The following is a 13,583-nucleotide window of genomic DNA, read 5'->3' as shown; positions in this document are numbered from 1 at the left end:
ATTTATATAAACTACGACAGACTCGATTTGACAAAAATTTATAACTGACTCTACTATGACAAAATTTATAACTGACTCTACTGTACAATTTTATAAATGACTCTACTATCACAATTTTATAAGTGACTCTATTAACAATTTCATAAATGACTCAATTAACAATTTTATAAATAACAAGCTTTACAATCGATTTTCAACAAGGCAAAACTCCACTCACTTCAACACTATCAAACTCCAACGATTCTCCTTTGACCTCTGCCGATCCTCTCCTCTCCAACAAACTCCAACAATCCTCCAGTCCTTTAACCTCCTCAAATACAATCCTCCTTCACGAGGTCCCAAATCTACTTCCAACCAATTCTTCAATATTCCAAGTAATTTATTATAAACTGAAATAAGCTTCCACTCACCAGTGGGTTTATGCGCTCTTGGCAAATGGCGTATATGTGTATATTTGATACTGGATGTTGTAATGTAATTTTATAGATAGATATATAGCAGTGCGGGAATTGCGTCCGTCGTTGATGAACGCCAAGAACCAAGAGAACGCCGCTCGCAAAACGCCGAGCCTCGAACCCCTCACTCGCAGGCTGGCCAACGTCTATAAAAACAAACTGCCCCAAAACTCGACAGCAGTGACCCCGGCGATGAGTAGATTGTTAGGTTATCGGCCGTTGTTGTAGGAGGAGGTCGCTCTCGTTTTGGCGCGAGTCGAATTTGAATTTGAATTTGAAAGAAACAAATTTCACCCCGTTACACTTGTAATGTGCTCGATAGATTGATTCTAAAATCTAATAAGTTCTAAAACTTCATAAGCCGCGTCGAATGCCACTTCAACCATCGAAATCGATTTATTCGTTCAAGAGAAGCCGTTTACGAAAGAATTACAAAAAAGTTTTTTTGAAATTTATCAAAAATAACTAGATAAATCAATTCGAAATCTGATCAGCTTTAGAACTCAATAAAACGCGTCAATTGCCCCCTCAACCGTCTTAATCGATCAATTCGTTCGAGAGATATCGTTGGAGAAAAAAATGGTAAAAAACGTTTTTTTTTTCGAAAACAATGGCATACAGAAGCATTTTCGAGCTCGAAGAGCTCAAAAATGTATTCACATCAATGTTTTCGAACTCAAGGAGGAAAACAGCGGGAAGTTTTGGGACTGGCCCGCAGGATCAAGCGATAGACCGATTTTTTTAGACATTTTCTGGAGATTTCATTTTTTTCTTTTTTCATATTTCTCATATTTACTGAGGAACTAACGCATAAATGGAAGAAAAATAAAGAAAAAAACATTTTTTCATTTTGATGATAATTACACAATTAAAGGAACAAAACTCGTTTCTTTCATTGTTTAGCAAAACTTTGATCGATAACCCCCGAAAAACGGTTCGATAGATCAATTGAAAAATTTACAAGGTTATTCGGGGTACATTAACCTAAAAAAAACGGTAACATTAGTCTTTTCATCGATATTTACATAGTAGTGGTTGATTTACTGAAAAACTAAAAAAAGTCATTTTTTTGCATTTACTACCCCGACAAGAAATTTTAGTTAGGCAGTGATTAGGCCCGAATAAGGCATGCCAAATTCCAGACTTGCGCCAAATGAGGCAACCAAACTAGTTCGAGATCCCGAAAGTAACGCAGTTGCGAGGCACTGCCTAATTTGGCTTCCTTCTTAGGCAGCGGTTTGGAAACCATACTTGCTGATGGTAGCATAAACCGAGCTCGCGCCAAATGAGGCAACCGCATAAGGCTCGCATCGTATACAAGCCCTATGCTTATACATAGAAATTGGCAATATATGATCATGTATGACTGTAATGACCATATAATTTTGCTTAACTAAATTAAAATTTTTTTTTTTTTTTTTTTTTTCATCGTTTAAAATTATTTTTGCAGGGCAGTTACCATCAGATATGTTTATTTCAATGTCCAATCAAATTAGAAATTTTTTATTTGAGGAAAAACGGGAAACTTATCAAGGACCGATATCGTGGGATTCGAACCCGGAACCCTACGCACGAAAGACCGACGCTTTAACGACTACACTACACTACCGATTGTGGCTCCTAAGTTTATTTATGCTATTTAAATATTGTTCGGTACCAATCAGAAATTCCAAAGATATACCTAACATAAGCAATGACGAAGACTCTCCAAATAACAGCCAAATTTGACATACCTAGCTTTGGCAAGTCTTTAGTCATCATCATTGTGTTTTAGTCAGGAATTCCAAAGATACACTGAACTTACGCCCAACCAGAAACTCCTAATAACAACCAAGTTTTGAAAAGTGTTGGTATATTCAGTTTCAACTTTCCTGATAAGAAACAGACAAGGTTCAAATTAGGTTTGCCGTATTTCGAAAAGCCTCATTCGTCCCGAATCGGATTTTTGACATGCCGCACTGGAATTACAGTCGGGATATATATAGTCTAGTTACGATTGCCACCTACCAGTCAGGAATTCCAATGTTAGGGCTGAGTGTGGCCTTGCCACAGACTTCCCTAGTTTGGTCTAACTTCGGCATACCAATTTTCGGCAAACTTCAGGTTACCATTGCTACCTACCAGTCAGGAATTCCAATAGTATGCCGTACTTCGGCAATGCCACAGAGTTTCGTGATCACAATCGAATCTGGAATTTTTTTGGCATGCCAATGTTCGTTTTGCCTTATGAAAATCTAATTAGATACGAATCAGGCTTGCCTTACTTAGGCAAGCCTAGTTCGGGCCAAACTGATTTTTCGGCAAGCATCACCAAAATTCCTAGTCGGGTCTAATGGATGTTAAAGATAAAAAAAAATTTTTTTTCAAAAAATAATGAAAGGGTCTAGTCGGGAATTATTCAAGTTTTTAACGCCGCCCTTTAATTTACCGTGCCATTATTGGTAGCTGAGATATCGGTAGCATTACTGGTAGCTGAGATATCGATAATCAAAGCCAAAAGAATCTTTTTTCATTTGTAGTCTGATATCTCTGCGACAAATTGTCCTACAAAGATACAAAAAAAATCTGAATTAAAGCTGAATAAATTTGCTAAACGACCTATGCATTGGTTTAGCTGAGAAAATTTTTCTATGGCCCGTGGGCTCTTTGAAAAAAAAAAAAAAATTTGGAAATTTTTTTGTCTCGCGGTATTTCTCATGTTTGCGCAATAGCCATAGCTCTAAAATAATTTTAATGAAACTTCACCAAAACTAGAGATTTCAAGCTATAAAACGCTTTTTTTAAAATCTCGATATGATTATTTTTCACAAAATAACAGCCTTGCAAAAGTCACTAAAAAATTTCAAAAAATTTTCTGTTCCTTCAATTTTTTGCGTTAGTGTAGATGATGAGACAAATGGAATATGCAATTACTTAATCACATTAATAAAAAATTCGCCATTTAGGTTCCGTACCAAAATAACTCAAAACAAAGCGACCTCAACTAAACGACTTTAGTATATAATAATTACTAGATTAAGGTACAATATATTAATTTCAACTATATTGAAATTGACTAATATCTCCGTCTTAAACTTTCAGTATAAGACATCACCATATTCTTCATTAAGCTTCATTCTTATATATTACTAAGGTTTTAGATGCTACGGCTTTTTTTGTCGAGAATTTTTTTAGGCTGGTTAATTAAGCATAGTACGGAAATTTAATTTTTAAATATTTTTTTAACTTTACTAATTTAGTCAAATTATTAAGATCTCCTTAACAGTTGTAATTAAAAAATCAATTGTCAATTAATATTTCTCTTGGTAATGAATAAAAAAATGAGTAAAGGCTTTCGTCTGCACGTAATAGCATTTATGGTTTAATAACAATAATAATGTCAGCATCATCGTTATTTATGTAAAAAATCGTTCATTTAAAATGAATATTAATGACTTAAAATTAGATACAGGGGTAGAAAATTTATTTCTTTTTGTAAATAACTTTTTGCTCTTAAAAAAATTTCACTGATAATCCGTTATTATCATTAACGATAATTATTTTACTTCAAAGATTATTATTAATATAACCTTAGTACATATTATAATTATTCATCAAACAATAGTATATGGGTCATTTCATATCAATTCAACGATGTTGCGAGGGTGACCCTCTTCGATTTTTTGGTTTTTTAATAGGTTTTCATACATATAGGAAAAAGTCTCCAGCTAAATTTTTAGCTCTTTATTTCCACCCATTCCGGAGTTGTTGATTTTTGCTAAATAAGTGTATATCTTTGATTATAATTATGATAATCTCACTTCATGGGGGATCTTTTTTTTTGTTTTCAACGCTCTTTCTGAAAAAAAATTTTAAAACAGAAAATAAAAATATTTTAATACTTTTTTGGCAATTTTTAGTTATAAAATTAATTTTTCGTGCAACGGGAAAACGTCGTTGAATTGATATGGAATGACCCATATATTTTTGCAGATTACATTTCTCCGTTTCAAATCATGATTGACTGATATTATTTAAGACTCTGCATTATGTTGTTAAAATTAATATAAATTAATGAATGAATAATATGTGGAATAAATTTTTTATGCGAGACATTAAGTAGGATTCGTAACTCCAAAGTTTTGATAATTCGTATCAAAAAATGTGAATGAATAGATAAAAATATTTGTGATTGATTAATTAATCGCAATTTAAGAAATCTGGAACTTGAGTGAAAAAAAAATTTCACAAATTGTATCGATTAAATGATAAACAAAAAGTCGATCAAAGTTTTAATTATTAGGATTATTTATTATTTATGTTTTTCTTTTTAATTTCAAAAGTAAAAATAAGTTTACGTTTCTACCTCATTTGAATGAATACAAGAAAACATCAAGTTCATAAAATTGTTTTTGTACATCATGCTCAGAGAAAAACCGGTATAGTGTATATTACATAGCAGGGATTAATCGAATTTGATTTTAGATGAAGCTAAGCTTGACTGCCCATTACGTCAAATCTAAAATCATATTTCATCCCATGCCACACATTTTATTTTTCACATCATCTGCGACGAAGCTTTGAATTTCAATACTTGCAGCCAGTTGAAACGAGACAATTACAGATGACTAGCGCATATTTCAACCATGATATTAGATGTTTCAAATGAGGTATATAAATAATGAATGGAATTATTACGAGCTGAAATAAATTCAGAAACTAATGCAGTGGGCAGAAAAAAAGCGTATTTTCATCCCTAGAGATTGCTAATTCGCATTCAGCTGAAATTTTGTTGTTTTGGCTAAAAGGACTTTAAAACTTGCTGTTTCAACGCAAATAATATAGAAAAATGTTGACAGAGGGCATCTTAAAATATTTCGTTTTGCACAGATGATAATAAAAAGATCATGTTGGATCTAATTTACTGTGAATCACCGTGGACAATCACCCTGGGTCATTTTGATTTTCCTAAAAATACCATGACTCACCATACATCGAGTTCAATTACCATGCGCTCACACTGTGATATCACCTTGATCTTAGTGTTATTTTCGCATATTTGATAACCTAATGGTCAGAATTGAATAAACAGTGATTCTTAAGAAAAATTATGGTGAGTTGGTTCAAAAAAAAGGTCGTTTCGTGTGAAATCACAAATGAGCACCGTGAATCGTATTTTTTGAATATCATAATATCACGGTGATATCCAGCCATTCACCAAATCACGGTAAATCTACATTTAAGAATTTTGCAATTTTACGGTGATTCACCGTGAAATCATTCTGATTTACAGTAGAGCACTGTGATTTACCGCTTGACTGTAATTCATAGTGATTCAACGTGATTCACATCTGCTAAGGCGAGTTAATTATCCTAATTTATTAGCGCCATAAGTCCTCTGTTTTTAAAGCTATCTGAAAACAAGTCCAAAGAAGTCGGTTGTCTTTAATATGGATATAACTTATATCATCTACCGAAGACCTTATAACAGTTACATTCACTTAATGACCTTTCTTATTCTTAAGACAAATACAGTGCAATACTAGTGTGTCAAAGAAATTAAAATTTCTGAATAGTGTATGCACCAATTTGCCCTGTATAACCACGCTATTAATGATTCTTTGAGAATTTTGTACAAAAACAGATTCCCATCTATTAAAAATGAGTATAATATTCTCGTATGTAATATACTCGCCTGTGGGTTGGATGTCAATTTCCACATTTTGGATGTTATCCCCATTCATTCTATATATATAAAATACTATTAATTTGTATGGGAAAATTTTTTTTCAAAATTAAGGTTTTATTTGACTTTTGTTTTTTCTTTCTAGTATCTTACTTATTCTTCATTAATAATGCAAAAAAAAAAAAAAAAACATTAAATTCAGTTGTTGTTAACTACAAACCATGACTTTTGTTTTGAGCTAAATTTTATTTTTTGAAAAGTTTATTTGATGCCATTATAGAACTACAACTTTCATAACCAAAAATAGAAAAAAAAAATAGCCAATCAACAGATTAGATTTTGACTGTTATAAATAAATTTGGCTGATTTGTAGATGAACGGGATGTGCGTGTCACCTACAACAACAAGACATATAATGAGTGTCAGCGTTGAAAAATGTGGGGATAATAATAGTGATAGTAATGATGGTATTACTCAATCGACTAATAATCGTACATTGGCAATCGATTCTGGATCAACATCTTCATTATTAGTTAATGATGATACTGGATTATCGAATATGTTTCGTAAATCTCCAATGGAATCGCGTCATCATTCCCTTCATCATCATCATCAACACCATCATCAATCGCGTACCACCCATGGAATTAGAAAATTACAAAAATGTTTAAGTACATCAGTAACTAACTACGAGACAGATTTAACGGCTGGTTTATCATCAACGTCAGTTCAACATAGTCATGGTGAAAGTCGTAATTTAACATCTGCTAGTCAAACTTCAACGGCTTCCCAATCGATTCTCAACAACGTCAGACAGTATAGCAGCTTTGGTATTTTTCAAACAATTTAAAAATTAAACTCACTATCTAAAGTCTTTACAAATTCATTTAGCTATGAAGAAAGCAAAAGAAAGCACTTCTAGAAGAATCTAACTCAGATTATCTTATATTATTCATGGGCTGATTTACCAATTTATAATTTGTTACCATCAATTTATAATGATGTTAACACATATCTATCCAGGCTCCCTGCATTATACGCTTCAAACAATATGTTCATTCAGTTGCTTCGCGGTTTAAAGCTCACATGTCTTCCTTCTGTTATTCTTATTCTTGCTATTCTTGTTATTCTCCTTCTTGTTAACTTTTATGTGTTTTACATACGCTCTTTATCTTCTTAAATATGAATACTATCAGCCATGTTGTGTCATTGCACCACTGATCAATCTTAATCTAGATCGCACAATTCTATCTTGTTTGGCTAGGTGTGTTTTTAAAATTGGCTCTGACATTGTTGTTAAGGGTATGATTTTTTTTGTTGGTAAATAGAATTATGGATTTATACTGTTTTAGAAATTTTTCTTACATTGAATAGTTCGAAAAATTTAGAATTTACATGACGTCGCAGACAACTTTAAATTTAAAAAAATTTTTTTGCTTTGAGAATATTTTTGAAATAAAGTAATGTTTAGGGTACTCACGACATTTCAGAAAGTTCTATGATTGACTTAATATTTTTTCTTTAAGTAACTTGTAAATTTGAACAAAACTAAATATAATTCATATAATGTCGTCATAAAATATATCTTAAAAAAGTAAAAAAAATCTTTATCCTGGATAGGTTGTTGAGTTTTATTTCAGAAATTTAGTTTGATGATATAACATACCGTCAATAAAAGGTTTTTACATGTTGGTATAACTACGAATAATTTGTTCTTATACGTTTTTTCAGACTAACATTTTTTTTTTTTATAATTTATAAGCACACTATCTGCTTAGCTACTTTCAGTATAATTCGTGTTGAATCCGTACTTTTTAGATAACTTGATTGAAATTTTTTTTTTAACTCATATCTCTCAACAATTTAAAGATCACTAAAAAAATATATTTTTATCTGTTTTTTATCTTAACAAGTTAAGATCATTATAGCATAGTTTCCGCAAATCGAAATGAAAATGAATAAATACAGAAATTTTATGGTGAAATTAAAAGTTAATTATTTTATCGCATGTGCATGCAATAAGTCTCGCGTGAAAATTAAATGCCTTAATCATCGACTACAGAAAAATGGGTAGTTACTCAATTACAAGAATTAATTAATTATGAAAACAATTTATTGTCTCGCAATGCAAAGTAAAATAATTTTTTTCTTAGTAAAAAATACACAAAAAATAGACGCATTATTATTGTTGTTGTCATTGTGCTATTACACAAAATAATTTTTTTAAACAGAAAAAATTATCTTCATATTATATCACGAAATATAAAATATTTTTTAGTTATTGTTAAATTAAAATAAAGAAATTTCAGTTCATTTTTGGTATGATCGAGTTGTATTTTTCTTTTTGTCTTTTATTTTTTTTTTGTGCACGTATTTTTGTATAATCGTAGACTGAAAAAACATCATCAGGACTGAATAAAATATACAAATTTATTTTTCGGAATGCTGGCCGTGCAGATAAATTCGACAGTACATTCCAACGTTCAAGAAGTTCAAGTATGTCATCACTTGAAAATATTTCAACAGAAACCATCAGCTGCCTTACATTTGCCGATTGTTACATAAAAAAACCCGGTAATTTTGGTAATAAACTAAATAAGTATTAATTTTTATGTTGTACTCGTTTCACATTAATTATTACTGAAGAGGTTTACTCGCTGTACACGAGTTAATCAAAGTTACTCATTGTAAAAATTAAATTTTGAACGACGAACATAATTTCGTTTTTTTTTTTTTTCAATAATTTTCTATCAATTTCTTTGTGAATGCTCAGTTTTATAAAAAAAAAAATAAATGTACAGTTCGTAATTTAATCTAACTTCACTATGCCAGTTAGTGTAAAAAACGACAACCATATTTTTTTCAGAATATTTAACTTTACGGAATTCATATGATTGATCAAATTGCGCATGTGTTAATGGCAAGAATTCTTAATTAACAAGTGAGAAATCATAGCATAACCTGTCAGCTCGGAGTATATTCACAATCGCACTCATATGAAATATATTTTAATACTTTTCGTAAAACTCGATAAAGAAGTTCGATTTGATAGAAACAATAAATTATACAAAATAATTCTCAGCAGCCCGAATTATATTTAGGTAGTAGCTTGAATACGTCATGAAATACAGTTAAATCTGTTCGTCACCTCTAAAGCAGATTCACCGTTACCGTGACGTTCCATTCTGATCTTAGTTGTCGCCTTTTTCGTTAGGTGTTGCTTTTTTTTTTAATCCCGCTGTTACACTAGTGGGAAGACGTCCATTGGACAATTTCCAATTGGAAAAGTAACTGATAGGACATATCCCAATAACCCAGATCCCTATTACCTGAATTACCAATTACTAATAATCCCGATAACCCGAATTTCCAATCACCTAGAATCCCGATCACCAGTAATTTCAATTACCAATAATACCAATTACCCAAATTTCCAATAATCCAAAATTTCAATAGCTTAATTTTTCGTTAACCAAAAACATTGATGACAAGACATTCCGATTGGACAGGTTTCGTAAGCTCAAAGTCAATTTTTTTGTTATATAAAAAAGCTCAAAGAGGATTTCTTCGTTATGTAACAAAGAAATTGACTTTGAGCCTACGAAACCTGTCCAATCGGAATGTCTTGTCACAAATGTTTCTGGTTAACGAAAAATTAAGCTATCGAAATTTTGGATTATTGGAAATTTGGGTAATTGGTAGCATTGGTACCTGAAATTACTGGTGATCGGGATTTTAGGTGATTGGAAATTTGGGTCATCGAGATTATCAGTAATTGGTAATTCAGGTAATAGGGATCTGGGTTATTGGGATATGTCCTATCGGTTACTTTTCCAATTGGAACCTGTCCAATGGACGTCTTTCCACACTAGTGCTGTTGCCAGCAGTTGGTGAAGTGAACAAATAAAAATAGGATCATAATTTTTTATGACTTATCAGTTTTAAATTTTTTATTCATTACGATTAAACAAATAGAATGTGAGTAATGCTTTTCAAAAAGGTTATTGTTACAAAAAATACAAAGCCAATAAAAAAAAATTAGGCCGATCAATTATGTTTTTGAGAGTTATCGTGTTTACAAAGATTTATACTCCGGGTAAAAAAAATTTTCGTTCATAATTAATTCAGTTCTATATTTCATCACGAAATTCAGATCGTGATGCAAATATGACTTTCATTGTGAATTCGCGCTTATAACTTTTTGTCTATTAAATCCAGATCGATTCTACAATCAATTTATTAAGTATTTGAAATGGGCTTGTAATGACATTTAGAAAACCCTGATTGAGAAAAATTATTTAAAATGATTAAAAACCATTTGAAATTATTTAAAACAATTTGAATCGACTATTATATAGATATACACTTAAGATGGATTAAATCATTTTTCTTAATCAGGCAAACGACTTAATTTTTACCGTACTGTGCGTTTTGTCAAATTTTTTATTTCAACAAGTTTCAATAAATTCTTTCTGTCTAGCAAGTCAGTATCAATTGTGAAAATAATTTATCACGTGTTTGAAATAAACTTCGGATCATTTTAATAAAAATTGGATTAAGTCATAATGTTGTTGCGATTAAAGTAGTTGGGATGAATTCATGATGAAAGTCATGTTTGTGTCACGATCTAAGTTTCGTGATAAAATTTAGATCTAAATTTAGTTAGATTAAAATCGTTTATTTAAAATCAATGGAATAATGGATCGACAATATCGGGCTTCAATTGTTTCTTATTAAAATCTTTGTATGTTGTATTATCCAAAAAATTGACGAACCGTAATCATTCACAGAAAAAACAGTTAACTTGATTCAAGAAAAATACTGTCTTCCGAATTTTCTTTCTTGATTCAATAAAAGTAAAACACTTGATTCAAAAACTTTTTTTTGGTTCAAGACAGTAAATTCTCTTGCTCCAAAAAAATTTATTTTTAAAGCGAAATTGGAAATTTCTTGGTTTAAGAAAAAAAATTCTTGGCTAAAGAAAATAAGTCATTTCTTGCCAAAAATCAACGTTTTGAACGAAAAAAAGTTTAACTTCGGCCAAAAAACTTTTTCTTGCCCCAAGAAAAAAAATTTCTTACTCCAAAAAAACAAAGTTTTGAACGAAAAAAAGTTAACTTGGGCTAAGAAAAAATTTCTTGGCCCAAGGAAAAAATTTTCTTGCTCCAAAAAATTCCGAATCGATCAAAAAAAATTTCTTGAATCAAGAATATTTTCCTTGATTCAAGTTAACTGTTTTTTATGTGTTGATGTAGTTTTGTTTGTATAAATAACTAATTTATCTTTTTGTAAGATCAAATTTTCAAAAAAAAAAAGTCAAAAATATTTATCAAAACTGTGTGATCATATAAGTAATATTTTTAGTCATCGTATGTAATATATTTAGCAATATGGGTAGTAAGTTATCGATTGCCCGTGAAATTAGATAATTGACGACTGGACGAATTGTACATACTAACATAATTCGGCTCTCGTTTTAACTGCATTGAGCTGGTGTGCCCGCTAGTTGAGCTAAGTTGGTTGTCGAGTTGAAAGTGACTTGTTTTTTAAGTTTTTTGTAAGCAGCTTGATAGTAATTTTCTCAGTTAACTTGCCTTTAGATAGCAGAAGTAGATCGACGCCAACTTATAGTTCAAGTTGTACTCGTACTATCTTTGGAAGTTGGAAAGTCGCAAGTTCATAGAAACTTGAAGTCAAATAAATCGGAACTACTGAATTACAACTTTTTACTAAGAAAGTCTGGTAATCTGAGTTATCGCGATTACCGCTCGCAATCGATATCAAAGTGAGTAAGCCTAATGTGACAACATTAAAATTAGTAAACAGATAATTACTGACCGAAACAGCGAGCACCAAATTAGTACTTATCATGGATGAAAAATTATCTATCGACTAAATCTAATATTTTTTTATTAACATTGACAGTGAGTGAACCTCGTTTGAATCTCATTTTTAAATTGTTCTTCAAAATTCGATATTTGACAAAGGAATCTATATATAAAATATTTGATTGAGTTCTAATATTTTGATTTGACTTTTGAAGTTGTAATTGATATGTTGACTTTAATACAATATTTATTTTATTTTCGAATATTCAATTTTTACTTTCTCAATACAGATAAATTTATGTTAAAGATATTAGTGTATTACCAACACTATGGATTGGTACATCATTGGGTTCAATACAAACTGTTGTATTTAATTTACCAGTTCATGAAGATCGTCAAACACAGCCTGTGATTATTTCTACATCTAGTATGTAAAATTTATTATAAATTTTTAATAACTATGTTATTATTATGACATTTTATTTATATATTTATTTAGATGGCTTAACGTTCAAATTAAAAGGTTGTATTTTAACAATATCATTTTTGGATTGTAATGGTACATTGATACCATATTCTTACGAGTCATGGAAAGATGAAAATATTGAGGGTAAAGAACGTAATCGTGGTGCTAAATCAAATAGCCGAATGTCACCATTGTTGTATGCGCAAACATCAAATACGACAGGAGAAGGTTGTGATGATCGTCAATTTGTTGTTTTGATATCTGAAAAACAAGCTAGAGTTGTAGCGTTGCCATCGCAAAATTGTATTTATAGACAACAATTAAGTGAAACTCATGCTGTTATTAAAGCTGAAATAACGTCCATGAAAGGTAATTTTTTGTGTATTTATTCATTACTCATGAATTCAAAAAGAAATTATCATAGTTATGATATGATGGTTCATTTTTATATCTTTCATATTTCAAGCGCAACGCCGGTTTGATGTATTATTGTTGAAACTTCACAGCTCCCCAGACTTGTTCTATCCACTCTATCTTATCGCTATAACGCTTTTTAAAATTTCTGTACGCTAGTTGACATCTATCAGTTCTTATCTGTTTGAAAGATGTAGTCAGAGAGTAGAACAGTGCCGATCGTTGGTATATTTTTAACTTCCCGCTATGAAAAATGAAAATTTTCAAAAAAAGTGGGAAGTTATTGGTTTCGGTCCGATTTTCGAAAATTGAATTTCTAACAGATCTTAACGTTTTGAGGTTCTAGAAAGCTATTCTGACTAATCTCAAGATAACGTCCGAGTGGATGTATGTGTATGTGTGGACGTATGTACGTACGTATGTAAATATTCTGTAACTTTTGAACGGATGAACCGATTTGGTTTTTTGAGGTAGCGTTTGAAGCGTCTCATTTATTCCAACAATTTTTTAGAAATTGAGTATAATCGGTACGGTATGTTCGGAGATATTTCAAAAATAATATTTTCTTTTTAATGGTTTTTTTTTTGATAATTTTTAATGAACTTGATGGATTGATTCCTCAATCTAATCGGCTCTAAAACTTTATAAGCCGCGTCGAACGCCAATTCAACCATTAAATTCGATTTATTTCCCTACTCTCTTAAAATGAACCAGTGAAATTTCACTGATTCTCCAGTGAAATTCACTGATTCAAC

The 13,583-nt window shown here is 31.0% G+C and overlaps 1 protein-coding gene across 14 annotated transcripts in view; it reads left to right on the top strand.

The window, feature by feature from the left end:
- Nucleotides 1-13,583, top strand: part of LOC130677041 (syntaxin-binding protein 5) — a 408,264-nt gene that overhangs the window by 285,998 nt on the left and 108,683 nt on the right. For 5 of the 14 annotated variants that reach the window (XM_057483593.1, XM_057483592.1, XM_057483586.1 and 2 more), the window contains 3 exons: nt 8,570-8,703; nt 12,256-12,375; nt 12,448-12,783. In XM_057483593.1, coding sequence (XP_057339576.1) covers nt 8,570-8,703; nt 12,256-12,375; nt 12,448-12,783 — 590 coding nt within the window. Of the gene's footprint in view, nt 1-6,493; nt 6,951-8,510; nt 8,704-12,255; nt 12,376-12,447; nt 12,784-13,583 lie in introns of all 14 variants that reach the window. The other 9 variants (XM_057483590.1, XM_057483600.1, XM_057483589.1 and 6 more) reach the window with 7 other exon arrangements.

This window comes from Microplitis mediator, chromosome 11 (genome assembly GCF_029852145.1).
Source record: "Microplitis mediator isolate UGA2020A chromosome 11, iyMicMedi2.1, whole genome shotgun sequence".
Taxonomy (NCBI): Eukaryota; Metazoa; Arthropoda; class Insecta; order Hymenoptera; family Braconidae; genus Microplitis; species Microplitis mediator.
This window is presented reverse-complemented; position numbering and strand designations above follow the sequence as displayed.